General features: G+C 42.7%; 1 protein-coding gene across 3 annotated transcripts in view; it reads left to right on the top strand.

The window, feature by feature from the left end:
• The window catches only part of LOC140201797 (scavenger receptor cysteine-rich domain-containing protein DMBT1-like), a 76,656-nt gene that overhangs the window by 26,873 nt on the left and 23,692 nt on the right, over positions 1 to 26,091 (top strand). For all 3 annotated transcript variants that reach the window (XR_011886965.1, XM_072266486.1, XM_072266487.1), the window contains 3 exons: positions 6,298 to 6,612; positions 7,912 to 8,226; positions 23,881 to 24,198. Coding sequence is in view for 2 of the 3 variants with exons in the window: in XM_072266486.1 (XP_072122587.1) it covers positions 6,298 to 6,612; positions 7,912 to 8,226; positions 23,881 to 24,198 (948 nt within the window). In the remaining variant the exon portion in view is untranslated. The remainder of the gene's footprint in view (positions 1 to 6,297; positions 6,613 to 7,911; positions 8,227 to 23,880; positions 24,199 to 26,091) is intronic.

Genomic DNA, 26,091 nt, shown 5'->3' on the forward strand with positions numbered 1-26,091 from the left:
TCTGCGTTCCTATTCCCCTCGACCAAGACAAGGCTTAGTGTTCTCGCCCAGCCCACAAGTACCTCGTCCTTCCCAGGAGAACCTCGAGGAACCCAAACCTCGCCATAACCACGCCACGAGGAACCCAAGCCTCGTCATGTCCTCGCCTCGATGAACCCAACCCTTGTCATGTCCTCGCCTCCAGGAACCCAAGCCCTGTCATGTCCTCGCCACGAAGAAACCAAGCTTCGAGGAACCCAAGCCATGTCCAGACCTGTAGCCACGTCATGTCCTCGCCTAATTCCGGGGTCCAAGACCGAGTCAAGACCCAGGTTCTGGGTCCTTGTCCAGTCTCCGGCTCGGAGTCCAAGCCCAGGCTCCTAGTTCCCAGTTCCTTGAACAGGTCCCGCTTTCCCGGCCAAGTCCTAGTCCAAGTCTGTGTTCCTATCTCAGCTCCTCGACTGCACCCAGTCACGTCCCTAACTCTAGTCTCTAGTCCTGTCCTGTTCCTAGTACTTCAGTGTCTGTGTCTTACATTTTGTTCCACCACCAGCGTCCCCAACTATGACAGAAAATGTCTAGGAAAGAGAAAAAAAAACAGGCATAATCTAACACATTGCAGGATCCTGTAGCTACTTAACACAGACTGGTTACTTACAGGGGCACAATTGAGTGGAAATATCATTTATCAATATCTTGTTTAAACTACAAATTTATAGATACCATCACACCCTTGTACATAGCTCAGCCATTTCCAGTTTTTGAGTCGGAGTACCACAAAGTACATTATGACCGATGAGCTGTTATCGATAGTACAATGCATAATAACATTCAGGATATCATAATACACGATAAACAAGCAAGAACAACATACTTTGTAGTTATAACCATTCCAAACACACAAAGCGTACAGATATAATAAAAAAAAGAAAAGAAAAACACCAGAAATATGCTGCATTCAAAGAGGCAACTGAATGACTTTGGACCTTCAGCAAAGTATACATTGCCCTGATGGGGATATCTCCCACTGGTGTCATCCGAAAGACACTGCACAACAGAACTAAGCAATTCGGGCTACAGAGGAAAATCTATGTAAGTATTCAGAAAGCCACATGACTAAACTCCACTGGAATAGTCCGGAATTTCCAAACAAATGACAAATGAGCGTGATTGGTTATGCCCATACCTCAAGTTTACCTGATTCAGCTGAGGAGGATAAGTATAATTATTATTAATAATATTTTAGCGATGCAGGAACAGGTGGCGACACAAAATATTATCAACAAATATAACACATTTCTTGAGAAAACCCCAACAAATTCGAGACGATAAACGGAGAAAATAACAAGAGAAACCAAAGGTATTCCAACATGTAACAGGATACTGCAACAGTGTAACTCCATCTGATTACTCATACAGGCACGATCAAGTTGCAAATATCATTCACCCTTTGAGAAAAAAAAATGAATGATATCAATACGAACTTAGATTAACACTGCACAGGACAAGGAGCAACAGAGATAACAGACATAAAAATGAACAACAGTCAGATAAACTTTCAGGGAATATATGTGTATCAAGGAAACGATTTCGCAATTCATGCTAGCATATGCGATTTGAATACGATGTACACACTACTCCACTTAAATGAACAGCAATCCTGAAATATGAAGAACTGATCACTGTCACAAATATAGTTTAGCAATTGAAGACCGTGATCCCCAATGGAAGATATTTCTACGATATGAGCAGAGTAGATGTCGACAAGGACGTTTTGGATGTCTGGCTCAGGGTTGGCGTCCTCTTCCCATACGCAGGGTGGTTCTTTGTGGCAATACAGTACCAGGTGCTTTAAAAAATATAATCAAAATGCATAACAGATCAACAAATTCTTAACGATAAATGCAGAAATTGCCAAGGGAAAGCGGAAACAATCCAACACTTTAAGGGATTCGTCAGCAATTTATCGCAATCTCATGACATACACAGGCACATTCAAGTGGAAAATAGCATTCATTAAATTCTTGCTTTAAAATACAAACTCAGAAAAGTCATCATACCTTATTATAAATACAAGGTTGATCCAGTTTTGGATCAGCAAATAATATTGCAGGATAAACAAGCATTGACCGCTTAATTTGAAACACATAATATGCAGAAATCAATAGTCGATGAAACATTAACAAGGTATTTGTTCCGCCAATAATAATATCTATATCTGGTATTACCGGAAAGTTACTACACAGTAGCATTATACAATTGGATTCACAGAACAATATGTGTAAAACTTCAGAAATCAATAGTATTAAACACCACTAGAACAATACGAAAGCTCTCGTAATTAAGAAATGATTGTACTTTGCTATGCCTGTAGCTCAGCTTGACCGACGAGAAAAAAAAATGAGCTTCGTGCATCCATACATGGGCAACTTGAAGTTATGCGCTCCTTCATCAGGAAAGCTAGAGCATTTAATGCAAATAGTAGTACAATTTTCTAAAGATACAAACATAATCTTTCAGCTTGGTATATTCAGAACAGGAAACATAAAGAAAAATGCAATGGAATTAATGGAATACAAAGCAGGAAAGCAGGCTACAATAGAACCGACATCTGAATATGATACGTATAACTGTCTGGGTTATCAGTCAGCGAAGAAAATAAATCATAGTGTGATAATGGCATTTACATCAAAGCTTAAGAAAATCATCTAGTTACGTTGAGCAGTGTAAACATAAAGAAGGCATTGCACGCTTTTGCAATGACTATATTAACTACTCTGTTGACATAATATCTTGATCAGAAACCAATCTGGAAAACTTACAAAGAAAGATAAGAACTGAAATATCAGATTTTAGATAACGCTGTACATGCAAATGAAGATTACTTATCAATACGTAGGATAGAAACAATAAGAACAATAACAGGTATAAAATACTACATAGCAGTCAGATAAAACTTCTAAGGAAAGCAGGATTTAGCACTCCACTCGATTATATGTAATTCTGACACGAAGCATACACCACTGAACTTAAATGAATGAACAACACAGAACAATGAAAACATTATTTCAATTGAAGAAAGTAAGCCAATCGAAGATCATGAACTTTCATGGAAGACATCACCACAATCTGAGCAGACTATACTTCGACAAGGATATGTCAAATGCCTGCAACAGATTTGGAGATCTCTTCTTGTGGCAATAGAGGACAAGTTGTTCAACAATGGATAATATCAAAATACATAATAAAGGCCATCGAACTGTAGATGGTAAATGCAGAAACATCTGGTAAATTACAGGATTGTGCAGCCGTTTAACCCAATCTGGTTACTTACACAGGCATAATTAAGTGGCAGACGTCAGTCGCCAATTTTCTTTACTATAAATACGAATCCATTAAAAAAATACTTTACTATAAATACAATACTGAACCCGCTTTAGAGGCAGAGTCGTGTGAATGATATTACGGCAGGTCCATTATTACAAATAGAACAATGTATAATAACGGACTGTATATAATATTACAGGATAAATATGCAAGAACTACTGACTTAATAGATATAACCTGTCACAACGGGGGCGCTGGGAACGAACCCAAATGCAAGACACAGACTCTGAAGTACGAGGAACAGGACTTGATTAGAGTAGGGACGTGACAGGATACAGACAAGGAGCAGGGACAAGAACGCAGACTAGGGCTTGAACCCCGAGCCAGAGACTGGACAAGGACCCAGAACCTGGGTCTTGCTTCGGGCTCGGGCGGCAGAACTAGGCATGGACATAACATAACTACAGGACTGGAGGCTGGGATTTTGAGGCTTGAGGCTTGGTAACCGGCTTGGGGTCTTGGTCTTGAGCCTTGAGGTTGAGGTCTTGGTCATGAGGCTTGAGCTTGGAGACAGGCCGGGGTCTTGGTCTTGAGGCTTGAGCTTGGAGACAGGCTGGGTTCCAGAGGCTTTGGTTCAAGGGACTTCCCTTGCGATCCTCGAGGCCTGGGTTTTTGAAGCTTGGCTAAGGATCCTCGAGGCCTGGGTTCTTGGAGCTTGTCTTGGGATCCTCAAGACTTGGGTTCGAGGAGCCTGGCTTGGGATCCTCGAGGTGTGGGGTCTTGGAAATTGGCTTTGGATCCTCGACGCTCGGGTTCTTGTAGCTTGGCTTGGAATCTTGAATTTGGCTGCCGGATGGGGTCTGGGATCTTAAGCGTGCATGCCGGCTGGTGTCTTGGATCTAGGGTCTAGGATACTTCGAGGCTTGGGTATGGACTCCGAGCCTGAGACTGGGCAAGGACCCTGAACCTAGGACTTGACTCGGGCTTGGACTCCAGAACTGTGCGAGGACAAGACGGCGCTATAGGACTGGGCATGGCTTGGGTGAGGAACTCCTGGGTAAGGCGAGACACAAGGACAGGTAAAGGCACATGGACAGGACTCGTATAGGACTGGACTAGACTATCACGATCTGGACGAGGGAGTTCAGGAGCACGGAGCCTTGGACCAGAAGAGACAGGAGCAAGGGACACAGAGCCGGGACTCCTCTTGGTGTAGATGACGTAGGGTCGGCACTCACACGCATAACACAGAGACTGGACCTGGCGTTGGGAACAAGACATAGGGCCGGGACTCATACACAAAACACTGAACATGAGTTGACGGACTCCAACACAAGGTGGCGGCAAACGGCCGGACCCACTTAGTGAGGTGTGGATACAGAGACAGATCCAAACACTTGGAGGCGGCAAACGGCCGGACCCACCCAGCGAAAGCGTGGACACAGAGAGACAATTCCACATAACACAAGACACTTCCTTATCTTGATCTAACAAGTCTCCAGTCTTGCTCTGGGAGTAACACTTCAGTGGTACAGACAGAGTATACAGGCGCTGTATCCAGGCCAGATGAGCAGGCAGAGAGTCAGGCGAGTTATCCAGGCAAGGAGTCAGGCGAGGGGGGAAAAGGCAGGGAGGGGAACAGAACAGTCCAGCAGGGAATCCCTGGTTTGCAGACGTACTTATGTGTCAGCCCCATAACGAGAAATGTATGCCCACTACTGAAACAGGGGAAAACCAGAAACCCTGGAACAAGGAACCATTTACCGGACCGTGAACCGGAACACAAACCAGATTATGACATAACCATTCCGTACAGAATTCAATATGTGTAAAACACCAGATATGTACTGAATTAAAAGAGGAATTTGGAGACATGAATAGGGCATGCACTGGCCCACTATTGCAGCTGTTATCACGCCGAAGTCACAACGGAATAACAATAAAGAATTGTTCCGTCACATCAACATTTATGTATATCTCTAGAAAGGCACAATACTAAACAGCACTGGAATAGCCCCAAGGTTCCTCGGAATTGTGAAATGACTGTACTTGGGGATGCCCGGACATCAGAATTTACCATATGAGCTGAGGAAGTAAAGTAAGAATAAAGAAGCAATGTATATCGAGAAGATGAGACGAAGGGCCTTTGAAAGTGAGTTCATAGGTTGCAGGAACAGTTTATCCTTTCGGGTAAGTGAAGTTCGTTCAGGTCCTTGATCATTGAGGCGTAATAACTGTTCCTGAACCTTTTGCTGTGGCGTCTGAGCCTCTTGTACCGCTTTGTTGATGGCAGCACTGAGAAGAGAAAATGGCATAAATGGCGGAGTTTTTGATGGTGAATATTGCTTTCCTGCAGCAGACTCGTGTAGATGTGCTCAGTAGGGTGGAGGTGAGGGGTGGGAGGGGTGGAGGAATTTACCCATGACAGACTGGGATCCATCCAGTTTTTGTAATGTGCAAATGTGAAAAGTGTGGACACGCAGAGTGGTTAGTTAACACTACATACCGGCAATTGATTGGTCAACAACATTACTCATGGAATGTGGTGTTGCTCAGCGAGAGCTTCAACCGCGATAGAAAATAATATACATAGACATCAACGATCATGAAGTTCGGGACCATTAATTAAAGGAAATATGCTGTATAAAATGCATATAAGCAGCCGTTCTTGTTACGGTTTCAGCCTAATGTTTGCAGTAATGATTTTTATTGCATTCAAACCTTCAAAACGACCAGATGCCGACTGGAACCTCAGCAGATTTTTAGAACAATTAAAATTCATGCATTGTGAATAGATGATCTAGAGTCAACGAGGTGAAAAGCACAGCTGCATTCAGTGCATTACCTTTCATTCACATATACTGGACAGTCACATTTGGACGGCGGTTCAGTCATGTAGAAGGTGAATCAAAAAGCACTTTCTTCGTTGTCTTAGTTTCCCCCGCTTTGTTATTGAAAATAATTAACTGTTTTCAATTATTTCCCAAACAGGGAAGGATGGACCACGACTGGTTGGCGGGGAGAACAGATGCTCTGGCCGTGTGGAAGTTCTGCATGGAGACCAGTGGGGGACACTTTGTGATGAGTACTTCAGCCTGGAAGATGCAAGCGTGGTCTGCGAACAGCTACAGTGCGGTGCAGTAAACGCAACTGCCAAGAGTGCTTACTTTGGCGAAGGAAAAGGGCCGGTGTGGAAGGATAACTACCGTTGTCTGGGAAACGAGTCCCGATTAGCCGAATGTCCAGTCTCATCTTGGGGTCAGATTACATGTTCACATGGGAATGATGCCAGTCTCATCTGCACTGGTGAGTCACAGTAAATGTATGTCTAAAATAAACTGTTCTTTGGTGGAGAGATAGTCACAACGGTGAGCTTTTCAGCAATTGAACATATCTGCCGTTTAGTAGCAACCATGCATAATTATGACTTGAAGCAGTTGGTAGACGTTCCTTTGTTTCCCAATGATAGTCTACGAGGCTATTTCCGTTATATTACGAAAAGACCAAACTTTAGTATAGAGTGAATATTTTTGTGATGTTTAATGAATAATTGCACAAAAGAAAGAAGGATGATGACATTTGATGTAGCAGGATAGTAGCTTTGGCATGATGTAAAAATACGCAAATGTAGAGAAGTAATATTTGCACAGAGACTGCTTCTGTGATAGATTTTATTGAAACGGTGATGAGAAACAATGTGAAAGGAAGGACCGCATTTAAACTGACTGAGTAAGAAGAAAATCCGACATTGTTTCGTAGATAATAGAACACTGCGGCACGGCACTCCCCCTTCGGCCCACGATATTTCCCGACTTTTTTAACCTGCTCTAAAATCAGTTAAATCGTTCCTTGCTGAACAGACGTCCATTTTTTTCTATCATCCATGTGCTTATTTCAGAATTTCTTATATGTGCCCGATGTATCAAACTCTATCAACAGCAGCAGCGGCCATTTCACGCACACGCCACTCTCTGTTTCAAGGATTTAACTCTGACAGCCCCTCTATGCTTCCCTCCAACCACATTAAAATTAGGTCTGCTTGTATTCGCCATTTCGTAGATTGTGAAAATTCTCTATCTATCGACTCTACAGAATGTTCATTTCATCCTGTATACCTCTATCGAATCGCATCATATTCCGTTTCGTTTCAAAGAGAAAATCTGTGGCATATTTTTATCTGTGTGATTTTTCCTTACGCCCTCTCCCCCACCACCCGAATCCAACTCAGGAAGAAGTAACAAGTCCCCTCTGGGATGCTTGGCTTTGCTGTAAGGTAACAAAGTAAAGAAACTTCCGAAAGACCCGCCCACGTCAACAGAGAAGAGTCGGCGAGGAATTAGAATCCGTAATACATTCAGAATTTATCAGTACACTCAAAATTTAACCAGTCAGCCACATGTCTTCAGTCCATTTTTCCGCCGTGAACGACAGAAATAGTTCTCATAGCTCTAATTTTGACCGATGACGTTCAGTGATATTATTCACATTCCAGGTAACATGTAGGAAATTCTTGTATGAAACATACTATGCAGGCAACAGCTGAAAATCTGTAGAATACATTGGATTGATATTAACTTGTTTACCCATTTTATTTCAATATCGTAGATGAAAGTTGGTCCTTGAGATTGAACGATGAAGGAAGCCGCTGCGATGGCCGAGTGGAGGTATATGATAATGGTACCTGGCGTAGACTACATGATAAATTTTGGACCATTAGTGAAGCAAATGTTGTCTGCAGACAACTACATTGCGGCTCGGCGATATCTGCCTATAACATCTCGAAGTATAGAGAGAATGAACGGCCCGTGTTGGTGACGGAAGTTCAATGTGAAGGAAACGAGTCGCACCTCCGAAACTGCAAGAGTTCCGTGTCGAAACGGTCTTCCTCGGACACCACGGGCGTTGGTGTCCTGTGTTCAGGTGAATATTTTTAAAAAGTGGCAATGGAAATATTTAAAATGGTGTCGCGATTAATAGTAAATCGAGAAATGCAGATTTATTGAATCGTATAAATATATATATTTGGCTGACTGGCCATGCGGTCAGTGACAATCAACTCCGCTTTTGCAGGATTTTCATTTTATGCTACACCTACACCCCACTACACAGACACAAATCCATCTGGAGCACCATCCCGCAGGCTCTACAATTTATTTGGATATCATAGGGAATTTACGATACACATCTTTGGGAAGTTAATGAAAACCTAAATACAGATGAAAGCCACATACTTCGGGAAAGAAAATACAAAATTCGCACAGATTTGGCATTTAATCTGCGTCACTGTATTTGTGAGTATCAGCTTCAGATGCTGGGTGCACGATTTTAGCACATTCAATCACCACTGGACTGTGTGCCCAATGAGTGTGCCCTGCAGTGCGACATAATGAGTGAAACTGGATTAATCCGTTATCATGGATGTAATCAGCTATTGCTACGAGATTTATCTGATCTATCGCAGAACTTTCAGGCAAGGTCTTATTATGTGATGTCGAAATGATAGGAAATTCACCTTGAAATTGAAAGCGGAAACAAAACATTTAATTGAGCACAGGAAGAATTCAAATATGTGAGCTTACAAAGTGGTGGTGAGAGGAGGAAGGTATTGTGAACATAATAGAACTGTTGATTATTCACTATTACGACTGCTGAAATATCAGTGGCAGGCGAATGCATGTTGGTGTTCGCTGGAATATGTCAAAATATGACAAATTTTCAATTCACTGAAGCATAATAAATCTCTGATGAGTTGTCTATATCAGTGAGTCGGCCAAATTTCAGAATAATGCAGGGGAAATGTTGAGTGAAGGAGTTGCACAACTGGAAGGGAAGGGAAAGAAAACTCAGGTATTGAAATTAGACAAGAAAATAAAGCAAATACGTTTCAAAATCAGATGATCCGAATAAGGAGCAACAGAATGCGATGCTACTGAGGGACAGGGTTATTTGTGATCTGATACAAAATGGATCAGATAATTAAATAAAGGGGCAAATGCGATGCTAAGCGTTATCACAACTTATCCAATAATCCTTCCTGGATCTGCAGGCTAAGTACTTCAGTGAGTTTAGATTATCTGTGTCCGTGTGCACTAATGTTTTCAAATGGTTTTTTTTTTTTTTTTTTTAATTTGTGCATCACTGTGTATCACAGGCAGTGTCGGAACGCATTCGCATTATCGTATTAATCCTGAACCAAAATGAGTTGTTTGATACATTCTGAAGGTTTGTCTCGACATACAGTCTTGCTGTAGTGCTGGGAAATTCATTGCCGACTTGCATGCAAACGAAATTGTTGTTATTTTTTTAAAATATATAGTTGGGTGCGTAAATATGTTGAATGCAAAAGTATCTTTTAAGAGAATGTGAACCATGCCCAAATGTTAAAGTGACAGGGAAAATCAGCGGCAAATGTCTTGCCAAATGCCTAGTCTCACAACTACTTAAGCTATTTGAGTGTGGGAGGTGTAGAAATAACAAGCCAAAGTTAAATACAATTGGATACTAACAACTTCATTTTAAGTCAGCAGCTGATGTCTGTCTGGTCTGTTCCGTCAGTCCAGGCTTCTTACTGAATGCAGCTGCCTTATTGATATTTCCCTTGCCTTCACATATAGTATGTTACCCCTTGAGGAATTAAAATGAAAACCGCCGATTGAGCAATGAAGTTGAAAACAGCATTGATACACGACCGGAGTAAAGACATGCTAAATGATTAATAGTTAATTTTGCTCCATTATCTGATAAAGACTATGAGAATAAGCCGGCAATTTATAAACCGTTCAGTCTGACAGCAGTACTGTCTACATTATTGAAAGGTGCTCTAAGGGATCAGATATATAAATAATTGAATAGACTGGGCATGATTGAGTGGTCAACATCTCTGTCTGCGGGGCAGGTCTTGTGTAACCAATGTTATAGACTTTTTTTTTTCTCTACACGGCTACCCGGAAAGTTAATGAATGGAAAACAGCGAATGTTACAATTTCAATGCAAGGTGTATAATAAGCAGGGCAGATGAACTTAGAGTGTGGATCATCATGTGGAATTAGGATGTTGTGGACATGCGAGAGACGTGGATGGTCCAGGTGCAGAAATGGCTGCTGAGTGTGCCAGGCTTTAGATATTTCAGAGAAAGTCAGGGAGGGAGCAAACGAGTTAGGGGAGAGGCACTGCTGATCAAGGATAGTATCACGACTGCATAAAAGGATAAGTCATGGAGGGATGCCTATTAAGTCGTTGTGGGTGACAGACAGAAACAGGAAAGGGGTAATAACTCCACTGCATGTTTCTTTTTTTTTATATAGAACCCCGCTCCAGTAGTAACAGAGATATTGAGGAGCAGATAGGGAGGTAGTTTATAGCATGGAGCAGTAATAATAGGGTTGTTGCGAATGGTGATTTTAACTCTCCAATTATTAAATCGCATCTCCTGAGAACATGGGGTTTTGACAGGGTGGAGTTTGTTGGCCGTGTTCAGAAAGGTTTTCTGACGAAATATATAGATAGTCCAACTGGAGGAGAGGCTCTACCCGATCTGATACTGGTAAATGAACATGGTCAGGTGTCAGATCTCTCGGTTAGAGAGTATTTTGGAGGTAGTGATCAAAACTCGATTTCCTTTACCATTGCACTGGAGAAGGATAGAAATAGACAATTGGGATAAACATTTAATAGGGGTAGGAAGAAATATGATGTTTTTAAGCAAGAACTTGGTAAAATAAATTGGGAGGAGATGTTCTCAGGAAAATGCACGGGAGACATGTAACAAATGTTCAGCGAACTCTTGCATGGCCTTCTGTATAGGTATGTTCCATTGGGACATGGAAAGGATGATAGTGTTAACGAGTTATGGTCTATAAAGGATGTAGAAAATCTTGTTAACAAGAAAAGAAAAGCTTGCGAATGTTTCAAGAAACTTGGACTGTTGGAACTGTAGAAAATTGCAAGGGTGCCAGGAAGGATTTCAAGAATTAAATTATGAGAGCTCGAAGGGGAATGAGAAGATCTTGCCGAGCAGGAGTAAGGAAAATGCTAAGGAATTCTACAAGAATGTGGAAAGCAAGAGGACGAGCCGTGTAAAAATAGGACCAATCAAAAGCGACATTGAAAGATGTACACAGAGCTGGAGGAGGTAGTGCCGATACTTACTGAATACTTTGCTTCAGTATTCACCATTGAAAGGACTTTCGCAATCATGGAGTTGACTTGCAGCGGAGGGAAACGCTTAATTGTACAGATATTAAGAATGAGGCTGTACCGGAGCTTTTGGAACGTTTTAAGATAGATAAGTCACACAGTACTCAGGGTGTTTTTTTTTTTTTTTTTTCTAAACGCGCAAAGTATAAGAAATAAGGTGGAAGATCTTGTTGCAATACCACAGAATGTCAGGTATAATGTTGTGGCCATCACTAGATCGTGGATGGTTGTAGTTGGGAGGAATGTCCAGTGCTACACGTTAGGTCGGAGACATGGAAAGGTAGGCAGATGTGTTGGTGTGGCTCAACTCGTAAAGCATGGCAACAGATCAGTAAAAAGACATAGGATTTGACGACGTTGTATCCTTGTGGGTTGAGTTAAAAAAAAAAAACCTGTAAGTGTAAAAGGATGTTGATGGCAATTATATACAGCTCTCCCAACAGTGGCTTGGAGGTGGACTACAGGTTACAACAGGAAATAGTAAAGGCGAGTTAAAAGGACAGTATTGTGGTAGTCATGGGAGATTTTAACATGCTGTTCGATTGGGGAAATCTGATTGGTAATGAATCTCAAGAGAGTGTGTCTGTTGAATGCCTAAGAGATAGCTTTTTGGAGGAGTTTGTCATTGAGCCTACTAGGGGATCAGCTGTACTGGATTCGGTGTTATGTAATGAACCAGAGGCGATTAGGAAGCTTAAGGCAAAAGAACCATTTGGAACCAATAATCACAATATGATTAACTTCAGCTTCAAATTTGTTAGGGAGAAAGTAAATCCGAAGTAGCAATATTTCAGTGGAGTAAGGTAAAGTACAGAGGTATGAGAGAGGATTTGGCCAGAGTAAACTGGAAGTAGCTGCTGGCAGGGATGCCAGAGGTGCCGCAATGTTAAGCGTTTCTGGGCAAATGAGAAGGTGCAGGACACATGTATTCCAAAAAATGAAGAAGTACTCATATGAAAGAGTACAACCATGGTTAACAAGGGAATTCAAAGCTATTGTAAGGCAAAAAGAAAGGGCATACAACAAAGCACAAATTAGTGGGAAGATAGAGGATTGAGGCGTTTTTCAAAACTTACAAAGAGCAGCTAAAATTATCGGAAGGGAAAAGATGAAATATGAAATCAAGCTCGTAAATAATATCAAAGTGGATAGTAAGCGGTTTTTCAAGTATTTTGAAAATAAAAGAAATTAGAGTGCATATAGGACCACTAAAATGAGGCAGGGAAAATAGTAACGTGGGACAAGGTGATGGTTGATGACCTAATGACGATTTTGCAACAGTCTTCATTGTGGAGGACACTAGCAGTATGCTTGACGTTGTGGTGTGTGAAGGAAGAAAAGTGGATGCAATTACTATTACAAGACAGAAGGTGCTCAAAAAGCTAAAAGACCCAAACGTGTATAGTCACCCGGAGCAGATGAGCTGCATACAAATGTTCTGAAGGAGGTAGCGTTAGATATTGTGGTGGTAGTAGAAATTATCTTTCAGAAATCATTGCGCTCTGGCATGCTGCCAGAGGACAGGAAATCTGCAAATGACACTCCACTCTTTATGAAAGGAGGAAGTCAGCAGAAAGGAAATTATAGACCAGTTAGCCTGACCTCAGTGGTTGGGAAGATGTCAGAGACATTTGTTAAGGATGAGGCGATGGAGTACTTGGTGACACAGAACAAGATAGTACAAAGTCAACATGGTTTCCCTCAGGAACAATACTGCCTGACGAATCTGTTGGAATTCTTTCAGGAGATTACAAGTAGGATAGATAAAGCGAAGGAGTGGATGTCGTATATTCGGACTTTCTGAAGGCCTTTGACAATGTGCCACAGATGAGGCTGCTTACAAAGTTAAGAACCCATAGTATTACAGAAAAGATACTAACACGGTTAGAGTATTGGCTGATTGGTAAGAGGCAGCGAATGGGAATAAAATTATCCTTTTATGGTTGGCTGCCAGTCACTAGTGGTGTTCTGCATGGCTCAGCGCTGGGATCACTTATTTTTTTATGCTCTTTATAAATAATATAGATGGGGGAATAGATGGCTTGGTTGCCAAGTTTGCAGATGATACAAAGATTGGTGGAGGGGCAGGTAATGTTGAGGAAACAGATAAGATGCAGAAGGATTTAGATGGATTAAGAGAATGGTAAAGGAAGGGGCAAATGAAATACAATGTTAGAAAATGCATAATTCAGATCATTGTTAGTAGAAATAAATGTCTGGAATATTTTCTAAATGGGGAGAAAATACAGGAAAATAAGACGCAGGGGGACTTGGGAGACATTGTGTAGAACACCCTAAAGGTTACTTTGCAGGTTGAGTCGGTGATGAGGAAGGCAAAAGCCATGTTATCATTCATTTCAAGCTATCTAGAATACAAGAGCAAGGATGTTTTGCTGAGGCTTCTTAAAACACTGTGAAGGCCTAACCTTGAGTATTGTGAAAGGTTTTGAGCCCTTCATCTTAGGAAAATGTGCTGGCATTGTGGAGGGTCCTGACGAAGTTCACGGCGGGAGGAGAAGATGGCGGCGCGACGCAGCTTACAGCGGCCACTCTGGTGGTGATGTCTGTTATTTGTCAAGTAGGGTGCCGTGCACATTCCTGATTTGATGCAGACGGACGTGACAGAACGGAGGATCATCTGGTGAAACTTCTGAAATGCCTGTTTCGCTGCTGCTGCTACTCTGTGGTCCGGAATCTCCAGAGGGGAAGGCCCTGAGTCCTGGTCTTTGTTTGTTGCTCGGCTGCCGGAGCGAGGTCGAAGCGCTCGGCAGAGGATGGTTCTCGGAGAGTCTGTGTCGGAGGGGCTGGTCGGAGACTCGACGTTTCCCCACTGACTCAGAGTCCGCTGCTGTCGGGTGCTTCCAATGCTGTTGCACCGGCAAGTTTGCGGCGCTTCCATGATCATGGCAGGGAGAGTTTCTCCCTTCTGCCGCCTCCGTGAGATGATAAGGCTATTGAGACTATGAGACTTTTTAAAGGTGCCCATGGAATGCTGTTAATCAAATTCTGGTATTGCTTTGCATTGTTTTAACTACAAACGATTTCATATGTTATATTTATGTGGTTTTGTCAGTTTTAGTCTTGGTTTGTGCTGTGTTTTTTGTGATATCATTCTGGATGAATGTTGTATCTTTTTTTTAATACATGCATTTATAAATGATAATAAACGAGGACTGAGTGTCCACATGATCTAATCAAATCTAATCTAATTATGATTCCAGGAATGAAAGGTTTATTCAACGAAGAGCGTTTGATGGCTCTCTCTCTCTGTACCCGCTTGAATTCAGAAGGATGAGGGGGGAATCTCATTGAAACCTTTCGAATGCTAAAAGGTCTAGACGGAGTAGATGTGGAAACGATGTTTCCCATAGTGGGAGAGTCTAGGACGGGAGGGCACAGCTTGAGGATAAACTGGAGCTCTTTCAAAACAAAGATGTGGAGAAGTTTCTTTAGCCAAAGGGTGCTGAATTTGTGGAATTTGTTGCCACATGTTGCTGTGAAGGCCAGGTCGTTTATTGTATTTAAGGCAGAGACTGATAGATTCTTGACTGGACATGGAATCAACGGCTGCGGGAGGAAGGCCAGGAACTGCAGTTGAGGAGGAGAAAAAAGAAAAGATCAGCCAGGATTCTGCTCCTATGTCTTATGGTCTTATGCACCGAACGAGATAAAACCTAGGCTGCTTTGTGCAGCAGTGACGGAGACTCTGGTGATGATCATTGCATCATCAATAGGGACCGGAGAAAAACCAGATGATTGGAAGATTACAAACGTTGTTCCCTTGTTCAATAAAGGTAGCAGAGATAACCCAGGAAATTATAGACCAGTGAGTCTAACGTCAGTGTGGGCAAGTTATCGGAGAATATCCTGAGAGGCAAGTTTACGAGCATTTGGACAGAGATAATCTGATTAAGGATAGACAGCGTGGCTTTATCAAGAACAGGTCATGTGTTACGAACGAGAGTGAATGTGGATGCAACAATACACATTGATGAAGGTAGAGCAATGAGTGTTGTTTATATGGATTTAATAAGACATTTGATAAGGTTCCCCATTAGAGACTCATTCAGAATGTAATGCGACATGGGATCCAAGGGGATATTGCTTTGTGGATCAAGAAATGCTTGTCCAGAGAAGGCAAGGGTGGTAGTAGATGGTTTGTGTTCTGCATGGAGGACGGTACCAGTGGTGTCACGCAGTAATCTATTCTGGGACCCCTCCCCTTTATGATTTGTATAAATGACTAATTTGAGAAAGTAGAAAGGTGGGTTAGTAGAATTGATGATGACACACAAGTTGGGAGTGTTGTGGATGGTCTGGAGGGTTGTCAGAGGTTACAGCGTGACAGAGATAGGATGCAGAACAGGGCTGAGAAACAAAAGATGGACTTCAACCCAGATAAGTGTGAAGTGTTTCATTTCGGTTGGTCAAATTTGAAGACAGAATATAGTACTAATGAGAAGACTATTGGCAGTGTGGAAGATTGGAGAGATCTTGGGGTCGGTGCCCATAGGACACTCAAAGCTGCTGCGCAGGTGGACAGTGTTGTTTAGACAGCCTATGGTGTGCTGCCTTCAGTAACCGTGGGATTGAGTTCAAAAGCCATGAGATAATGCTACAGGTATGTAAGAACTTAGAGTACTGTGTTCAGTTCTCGTCACCTCATTACAGGAAGGATATGGATACTAAAGGCAGTGTGCAGCGGAGATTTACAAGGATTTTGCCTGGATTGGAGAGCTTCCCTTATGAGAATAAAGTGAATGACGGAGCCGTTTTACCCTTGGATCGACGGAGCATTAGAGATGACCTCATTGAGATGTATGAGATAATGAGAAGCTTTGATCATCTGGACAGTCACAGCCTTTTTCCCAGGGCTGAAATGGCTACATGAGGGGGTATAGTTTTACGGTGCTTGGAAGTAGGTAAAAAGGGAATGTTAGAGGTAAGTTTTTCACACAGAAAGTGGTGGATGCGTGGAATGCACTGCCAGTGACGGTGGTAGAGGTGGATATAATAGAGTCTTTTAAGAGACTCTTAGAGAAATTCTGGGCTATGAGTTAAGAAATTCTTGGCAGTTTCTAGAGTCCGATACATGGTCGGAACAACATCGTGGGCCGAAGAGCTTGCAATATGCTGTCGATTTCCATGCTTCCATGTATCTATTACACTCTTCTGTTTAATCTCTGAACAACTAGTTCTTCAAAGTCCCAATTAGTCCAAGTTTCTGTGTCACCGTAATTGCCATTGGAATCGGTCTGCATGGCACAGGCATCGGCATCGCCGGGCGGCCGTTTCTCTGCCTGCTCCTCCTTCTTGGACAGTCGGATAAAGTACCAGATAACGAACTGGACCAGGTCTGTATGCCGATGCCCGAGCATCTCCACGCTGAAGGCTGCAACAGGTCGGTGAGTCCGGAGAGGGTCTCGATATTCATCATAGCTCATTAGCCTGGATGGTGATCAGGTGATTAGAACGTTGATGAAATAAGACATTTATGAGTAATGATTTGCAGTATTATGTCCATTTCTGTTCACCTGATTACATGAAACATTAACAAGACTATAAGAGTTCAGAGAAAATTTACAATTATGTTTCCAGAACTTGAAGAGTTATAGGGAAAAGCTGAATATGTGAGAACTTCAAGACCTGGAGCTCTGGACAATGGCAAGAGATTTTGTAACATAAAAGAAATTTATGAGGATTATAGAACAGCCTAAGTAAGCTGTAGGTTCCCACTGAAGTGTGTGAGACTAAAACTATTTGCGAGAGATTAACGGTAAAACGGTGAAATATTTAAGCAGACTCGGAGGGGTACCTTCGCGGAAGGGACCAAAACTGTCGAAAGAACTGCCCATGGTGGACTAGGGTTCGATTTTAGCATTTAAGAAAAAAATGAATACATCTGTGGATGGAAGGAGAATGGAGGGCAATAGACCTATTACAAATAGATGTGACCTCAGAAAATAATAGTCGGGCTACTATTAGATGGGCCGAAAAGCATCTTTCTATGTTATGGATCTCCATGAGACTTTGACTCCATAATAGATCGGACCAAGTATGCAAATTGAGTCAGAACTGAAAACGTAGACTATATTGTTTCTCTGGGGAAAATGAGAAGACCTACATGAAAGTGCAGATGTGTACAATGCTCACTCTGTAAAGTTTGTTTATTTGAACTAGTGACTAGAAAAGGTTATAGTTTAAAATCTGTATTTCAATAAATTCTGCATAACAGTGGAATAAGCTGTACAATTCCTCTTTTCCAGAGTAGTCCGATAACAATCTGTACCAACTGGCTGTACTGATTGAAATTTTCTTGGGGATGTGAAATGCCGTGACTTATTCAAACATAGAATATCCAGTGTGAATCAACCACTGTTATTGTAGTTTATTTTCACCGATAAGAATCATACATCAATGCACATGGCTCAAAGGCCTGGGGAAGTGAACTATTGCTCGGCTCAGATAAGTTATTTTATAATAAGGTAGTAATGCCTGGATTTCACTGATACAAAGGGTAGAAGAGTCAGTGTGATCAGAAATATTTATCGAGAAGTACATAAATATTACATGTGGAGGTAAATAGATGTTTTAAATGAGGGTTAAAGGGAAGAGGAACAGAAGAAATCTTGTGGCTTGTATAGATTACCCATCATGGTGTTTTGTGGAGGAACAGTCTTGCGGTGATAGGTGGAATAAGTTTACACCGCTTTAATTGTGCGTTGTGTTCTTAACAGATTTATTTAATGATATCAGAATAGAGAAAATGTGGGCATCTTAAATCAGTGCATTTTACATTTGTTTTGCATAAACATGGAAGCTGATGGCAATTAAAGTAAAGGACTTACACTGAAAGGGATTTCGGTTGGTAGAATTTCCATGTATTCACTACAGGGAGGTAGTCACACCTAGACTGTCAGAAGCAGGTAGTTAGGTGAAAGTCAAGGGGAGAAAGCGAAGGTGAGCAGACAGGTAGTGCAGAACACCCCCGTAGCCATTCCCCTGAATAATAAGTTTACCCTCCTGAATACTGTTAGCGGGGACGACCGACCAGGTGTGAGCCACGGTGGCAGTGCCTCCGGCACCGATTCTGACCCTGTGGTGAAGAAGGGTGGGACGGAGAAGAGCAGAGCTGCTGTTATTGGAGACTCTACAGTCAGGGGAGCAGACAGGAGATTTTGTGGACGTGGGAAGGACACCCGCATGGTTTGTTGCCTCCCGGGTGCCAGGGTCCGGGATGTCTCTAACCGGGTGCATGACATCCTGGTACGAGAGGGAAAGCAACCAGAAGTCGTAATACATGTTGGGACCAATGACATAGGCAGGAAGAGGGATGAGGTCCTGAAGTATGAATTTCGGAAACTAGGCAGAAGGCTGAAGAACAGGACCTCAAGGGTGGCATTCTCAGGATTTCTGCCAGTGCTACGTGACAGTGACGGTAAGAATTGGAGGAGATGACAGTTGAATGCGTGGCTGAGGAGTTGGTGCAGGGAGCAGGGTTTTGGATTTTGGATCATTCGGATCTCTTTTGGGGAAGGTGGGACCTGTACAGTTTGGATGGGTTGCACCTGAACTCGAGGAGGAGCAATATCCTTGCAGGTAGGTTTGCTGGCATGGTTTGGGAGGGTTTAAACTAATTTGCAAGGGGGATGGGACCCAGAGCGATAGAGCAGTGAAAGAAGTGCATGGAGTAAAGCCAGATCTAACATATAGAGAGGATTTGGGGAAAGAGAAGCAGAATAAACGGTGTAAAGACAGCAAGGTAGAAGGGCTGGAATGTGTGCACCTCAATGCAAGAAGCATCAGGAACAAAGGTGATGGACTGAGAGCTTGGATACATACATGGAATTATGATGTAGTGGCTATTACAGAGACTTGGCTGGCACCAGAGCAGGATGGATTCTCAATATTCCTGGATTTCTGTGCTTTAAAAGGGATAGAGAGGGGGGAAAGGGGGAGGAGGGGTAACATTACTGGTCAGGAATACTATTACAGCTACAGAAAGGGTGGGTAATGTAGCAGGATCCTCTTTTGAGTCAGTATGGGTGGAAGTCAGGAACAGGAAGGGTACCGTTACACTATTGGGAGTATTCTATAGTACCCCTGGTAGCAGCAGAGATACAGAGGAGCAGATTGGGAGGCAGATTTCGGAAAGGTGCAGAAATAACAAGGTTGTTTTCATGGGTGACTTTAACTTCCCTAATATAGGTTGGTGACCGATTAGTTCCAAGGGTTTAGATGGGGCAGAGTTTGTTAAGTGTGTCCAGGACGGATTCCTGTCACAGTATGTGGACAGGCCGACTAGGGGGCATGCCATACTAGATCTAGTACAAGGTAATGAACCGGGTCGGGACAGAGATCTCTCAGTGGGTGAGCATCTGGGGGACAGTGACCCCCGCTCCCTGGCCTTCAGCATTATCAAGGAAAAGGATAGAATCAGAGAGGACAGGAAAAAAATATAATTGGGGAAGGGCAAATTATAAGGCAATAAGGCTAGAACTTGTGGGTGTGAATTGGGATGACGTTTTTGCAGGGAAATGTACTATGTACATGTGGCTAATGTTTACAGACCTCTTGTAGGATGTTAGGGATAAATTTGTCCCGGTGAGGAAGATAAAGAATGGTAGGGTGAAGGAACCATGGGTGACAAGTGAGGTGGAAAATCTAGTGAAGTGGAAGAAGGCGGCATACGTGAGGTTCAGGAAGCAGGGATCAGATGGGTCTATTGAGGAATATAGGAAAGCAAGAAAGCAGCTTAAGAGGAAGCTGAGAAGAGCAAGAAATGGGCATGTGAAGGCCTTGGCGAGTAGGGTAAAGGAAAACCCCAAGGCATTCTTCAATTATGCGAAGAATTAAAGGATGACAGGAGTGAAGGTAGGACCGATTAGAGATAAAGGTGGGAAGATGTGCCTGGAGGCTGTGGAAGTGAGCGAGGTTCTCAATGAATACTTCTCTTCGGTATTCACCAATGAGAGGGAACTTGATGATGGTGAGGACGATATGAGTGAGGTTGATGTTCTGGAGCATGTTGATATTAAGGGAGAGGAGGTGTTGGAGTTGTTAAAATACACTAGGACGGATATGTCCCCGGGGCCTGACGGAATTTTCCCAGGCTGCTCCACTAATCGAGGGAAGAGATTGCTGAACCTCTGGCTAGGATCTTTATGCCTTCGTTGTCTACGGGAATGGTACCGGAGGATTGGAAGGGGACGAAATTTGTCCTCTTGTTCAAAAAAGGTTGTAGGGATAGTCCGGGAAATTATAGACCAGTGAGCCTCACATCTGTTGTGGGAAAGCTGTTGGAAAAGATTCTTAGAGATAGGATCTCTGGGCACTTAGCGAATCATGGTCTGATCAGGGACAGTCCGCATGGCTTTGTGAAGATCAGATCGTGTCTAACAAGCCTGATAGAGTTGTTTGAGTAGGTGACCAGGTATATAGATGAGGGTAGTGCAGTAGATGTGATCTATATGGATTTCAGTAAGTCATTTGACAAGGTTCCACATGGTAGGCTTATTCAGAAAGTCAGAAGGCATGGGATCCAGGGAAGTTTGGCCAGGTGAATTCAGAATTGGCTTGCCTGCAGAAGGCAGAGGGTCGTGGTGGAGGGAGTACATTCAGGTTGGAGGATTGTGACTAGTGGTGCCCCACAATGATCTGTTCTGGAACCTCTACTTTCGTGATTTTGATCAACGACCTGGATGTGCGGGTAGAAGGGTGGGTTGGCAAGTGTGCAGACGACACAAAGGTTGCTGATGCTGTAGATAGTGTAGAGGTTTGTCAAAGATTGAAGAGAGACATTGATAGGATGCAGAAGTGGGCTGAGAAGTGGCAGATGGAGTTCAACCCGGAGAAATTTGAGGTGGTACTCCAAGGCAGAGTACAAAGTAAATGGCAGGATACTTGGTAGTGTGGAGGAGCAGAGGGATCTAGGGGTACATGCACACGGATTACTGAAAGTTGCCTCACAGGTGGATAGGGTAGTTAAGAAATCTTATGGGGTGTTAGCTTTCATAAGTCGAGGTATAGAGTTTAAGAGTCGCAATGTAATAATGCAGCTCTATAAAACTCCAGTTTGGCCACACTTGGAGTACTGTGTCCAGTTCTTGTCGCCTCACTATAGAAAGGATGTGAAAACACTGGAAAGGGTACAGAGGAGATTTACCAGGATGCTGCCTGGTTTAGAGAGTATGCATTATGATCAGAGATTAAGGGAGCTAGGGCTTTACTCTTTGGAGAGAAGGAGGATGAGAGGAGACATGATAGAGGTGTACAAGATAATAAGAGGAATAGATAGAGTGGATAGCGAGTGCCTCTTCCCCGGGGCACCACTGCTCAATACAAGAGGACATGGCTTTAAGGTAAGGGGTGGGAAGTTCAAGGGGGATATTAGAGGAAGGCATTTTATTCAAAGAGTGGTTGGTGCGTGGAATGCACTGCCTGAGTCAGTGGTGGAAGCAGATACACTCGTGAAGTTTAAGAGACTACTAGACAGGTATATGGGGGAATTTAAGGTGGGGGCTTATATGGGAGGTAGGGTTTGAGGGTCGGCACAACATGTTCCATGTTCTATTTCCATGCAGTCATTACAGGGCACTGTTGTTGCTTTTCTGCGCAATGCATATCTGCAGCATCCAGATAGACGAATTAATTCACTATTTCTAATCTTCCCTTCGTGAAAAGCAGCAAGAGTAGAATGGAGGCATGGTCAAGTTATTGGCAATGTGAGACGGAAAATGGAGTGAGAGTCTGGGTGAGTACAGGTGGATTCGTTTCTGTGAGCACAGTATACCAGGGTGAATGCCAATTTTGTATGTCGTATCATCACAGTGTTTAACACCCCATGATGAAGAAACAAACAAAAAAAAAGACATCCATATATCTGAACATATCATGTTGAATTCAGAATTTCTGGTCTTCAATGAGAATGATGTACGATGCTTTCCGTGCTAATGAAACATTCCCGTACTGTAGAACTGTAGATCTGTTTTGAATGTATTCCTGTTACAGCATTTAAACCAGAATCTTTGGACATTCTTTAACACATGACAGTACAATAATTTGACATTTTCCAGTCTAGAATATGAACAGAAGTGACGATGGAAGAGATGAGGGGGTGGGGGGGGGGTGATATTTAAACTTGGAACTGTTCCTGACACCATTTTGCAGACAAAAAATAATTCTGCACAATATTTACAACTTCAGCTTGGTGAGATCTAAGTGTAACTGCTGGAGATATTGCGATTTCCATAGAAGGTGAAGACAATTGTGTGCACGAGTCGTTGGGATAGAAATTTATGTCTAACCGTTGTTCCCATTATAAATAAATAGTGCATCAGAGGAAGAGTCAGGTGAAGCAGCTTGTGATGATTTCGTCATTCAAAGATGACATTCATGACCCAGTCCGTTTCTCCAGAAATGTGATCAACTTCTTAACTTCTGACAATCAATCATGCCTTTTGTAACATCCAATATCCATATGTTACTGTTGTTCTGTTGTTTGATGTGAATTCTCTTCATTGGTAATGTCACATATTCGACTTTAGGAATCAGTATATTTTAAACAAATACCCGACCAGTACAATCAATGAGACAGGCCGGTAGAAAATTGCAAACAGCACAGATGCATCACCATCCACAAAATAATATCGTCCCATTTTAAATTTGGACGAAATTCTTCTGACTGTGAGGATCACATAAATAGGAAGGCACAGCAACATTTTCATTAGTTCCTTATCAGCTGCTGGAAAAAGGGCCAATTGGATCATCTCACAATCTCACATTGTCCCGAAGTCATTGTAATTGGGCTGCCGGAGATTTTAGACTCGAACGACAGTGTAAGAAAATCGCTTCCATACGCTCTGATCCACTGATCTTCCCACTGCCCAGGAAGGGGACCGCATCCTTCAAGCTGCAAGGAATCCCAGAGGGAGGTGAATATGCGAAAGACAATGAAAGTGTCCGGAGAAAAGATATGAAACCCCAGAGTAGAATGGCCAATGTTTGACACTATGATTGATATGTAGTCCTGAATACAGTTCCGTTGCCAAAGAAAACCGCACCTGGCAAATTCAATGTCTGCCTTTTTTCTACAAAGGTAGCCTGTGATTACCTGATTCAGATTTAAATCGGTGTCTTGATTCCCGCCTCTGTGGAAAACTCCGAACCGCGCTCGATGACTACCAGATTCATCCAACCTTTTTGTTGCTGTTTTGCCTTTAAAACTGATACTTGCGTATCGGCAGCATTGAATATTCGGTGATATCATTGTACAATTCTTTTCAAAATATAATTTCTGAGAAAGTTGTAGATATGCGTACGAAGTGATTAAATCAATTTGCTGTGGAAATAAAAATCTCATACATTTCTGTTCAACAGGCCACTTGCAATTAAGGCTGTCCGGAAGTGATGATGCATGTGCTGGAAGACTGGAGATCTATTACAACGGATCCTGGGGAACAGTTTGTGATGACTCCTGGGATCAGGTTGACGCTAATGTGGTCTGCAAGCAACTGGGTTGTGGATATGTTTTGGAGGAAAAAATAATTCTTGATTGCTGTGGTCAAGGTACTGGAATAATTTGGTTGGATGAAGTGAATTGCTCTGGTAATGAATCGCATCTCTGGAAATGTCCCTCAGCTCCATGGGGCCAACATGACTGCACCCATAAAAAAGATGTGACAGTTTCGTGTTCTGGTAAGGCTACTTCCATTGTGCTCATTACCTGCCGTGCGGTATGGGAATGTTCAATTTGAAGATGTGGGAAACAATTTACAGCACCCAGATGAAGCATTGGCAAAGGATTGTCTGTGTAATGTTTCCCACTGCATTTAGGTGATAAAACAATTAACATTTTGCGTCCAAGTACCTTCATCAGGGCTGCAAAAAGGAACGGACATACATTTTTGAGCAGCAAAGAAGACGAAGGGGCTGGTGACTAGAACAATGGCAACCCACTGATTGCATGAAGACGTATAAGTTAATATAACAGTTCGAGTAACCAGATCGGATTATGCCATGTTCTTTTACCTGACGTGTTGCTTATGGTAAGATCGTGATGTATAGACGTCCTTCCCTGTAATGCGGATAAAGATTGGGGCAGCCAGAACAAACCAGGTGGTCACGAGGAGAACGTACAAAATCTTTACAGATAGCGGCGGTATCGATCACGGTTGGCTGGTTCTGAAACAGCGTTACGCTAATAGCTCCGGTACTGAACTAAAAAAAAATGAAGCAACAATAGGAAACAAAGGATCAGGTCTTATACAGTTAGATGCCAACATGTAAATACCCAACTCTGGGCAATACGATGTTGAATCTCGAGCAATAAATGAAAGAGGAGGAGAAGATGGCGGCGCGGCGGCAGCGCGCGCGGCCTCTCCGGTGAATGTTATCTGTAATCTGTCAAGTAGGGGACCGTGCACAATTCTGATTTGATGGAGACGGACATGAGGCTGCAGAGGAACATCTGGAAATCTTCTGAAATGCCCGCTTCGCAGACGCTGCTACTGTGTGGTAACCGGAATCTCGGGAGCAGAAGGCCCAGAATCCTTGGCTTTGTTTGTTTCAGCGGCCGGGGTTAGGTCGAAGGCGTTCGGCAGAGGATGGCGCTTGGGAGAATGTATCGGAGGGGTTGGTCGGAGGCTCGAAGTTTTCGGACGGACGGACTCAGTGTCGGCTGTGGTCGGCTGCTTCCAAGGCTTCGGCAAGTTTTGACGGTGCCTGGAAGTTTATTGCAGGAAGCTTCTCTCTTTTTGTGCGCTTGCTATTGTGGACTCGGGAGTCGATCGAATCGGGGACTTCGAGACTTTTTTACATTGCCCATGGTTTGTTCATTATCAAATTATGGTATTGCTTTGCACTGCTGTAACTATATGTTATAATTATGTGGTTCTGTCAGTGTTAGTCTTTGGTTTGTCCTGTTTTCTGTGATAAAACTCCGGAGAACCATTGTATCATTTCTTAATGCACGTACGCATTTCCAAATGACAATAAAAGAGGACTGAGTGTTCTCATAACCTAATAATTTCGAAAAAAAATGTTAAAGCATTGTTTCAACAGCTTCTGTTGCATTTGATAATTCAACTAAAGTGTGGAATGGTGTTGAAAAAAAGAAGAGTAGGAGCTATCGGTGATGTTAATAAGGAACCAAAAGCGCACCTAAGCGAAACTTTTGCGAATTGAATGCAGGTGCTGATCAGAGCGATCAAGCTGCCAAGGAGAGACCAAATAGTGAACACAGACAATAATAACTGCAAGATATACAGAATTGAATAAGTGTAGAAGAATCTTTGCTGAAAATTTGAAGACTGTTTGAGTCCTGGAAGGAAGGAAGTTATCTGCAATTTAATAGATGGGGTCTGCGGAATGGACAGATGATACACTGAGGGGTGATTCGATGAAAAGCTGTACCGGTGATAGTTATTTGTAAACTTTTCAATGGACCTTTATTGTTTCGTTCCGTCCATTTATTTCTAGATCTCTCTTCACTTCTCTCATCATGTTCAGACAATAATAAAACAAAATCTTTTTCTTCATCTTCCACCAAACCAGTACCCAGATTCACTGCATGATCGTTCACAATTCCCA

The sequence above is a fragment of the Mobula birostris genome, chromosome 8 (genome assembly GCF_030028105.1).
Source record: "Mobula birostris isolate sMobBir1 chromosome 8, sMobBir1.hap1, whole genome shotgun sequence".
Lineage (NCBI taxonomy): Eukaryota > Metazoa > Chordata > Chondrichthyes > Myliobatiformes > Myliobatidae > Mobula > Mobula birostris.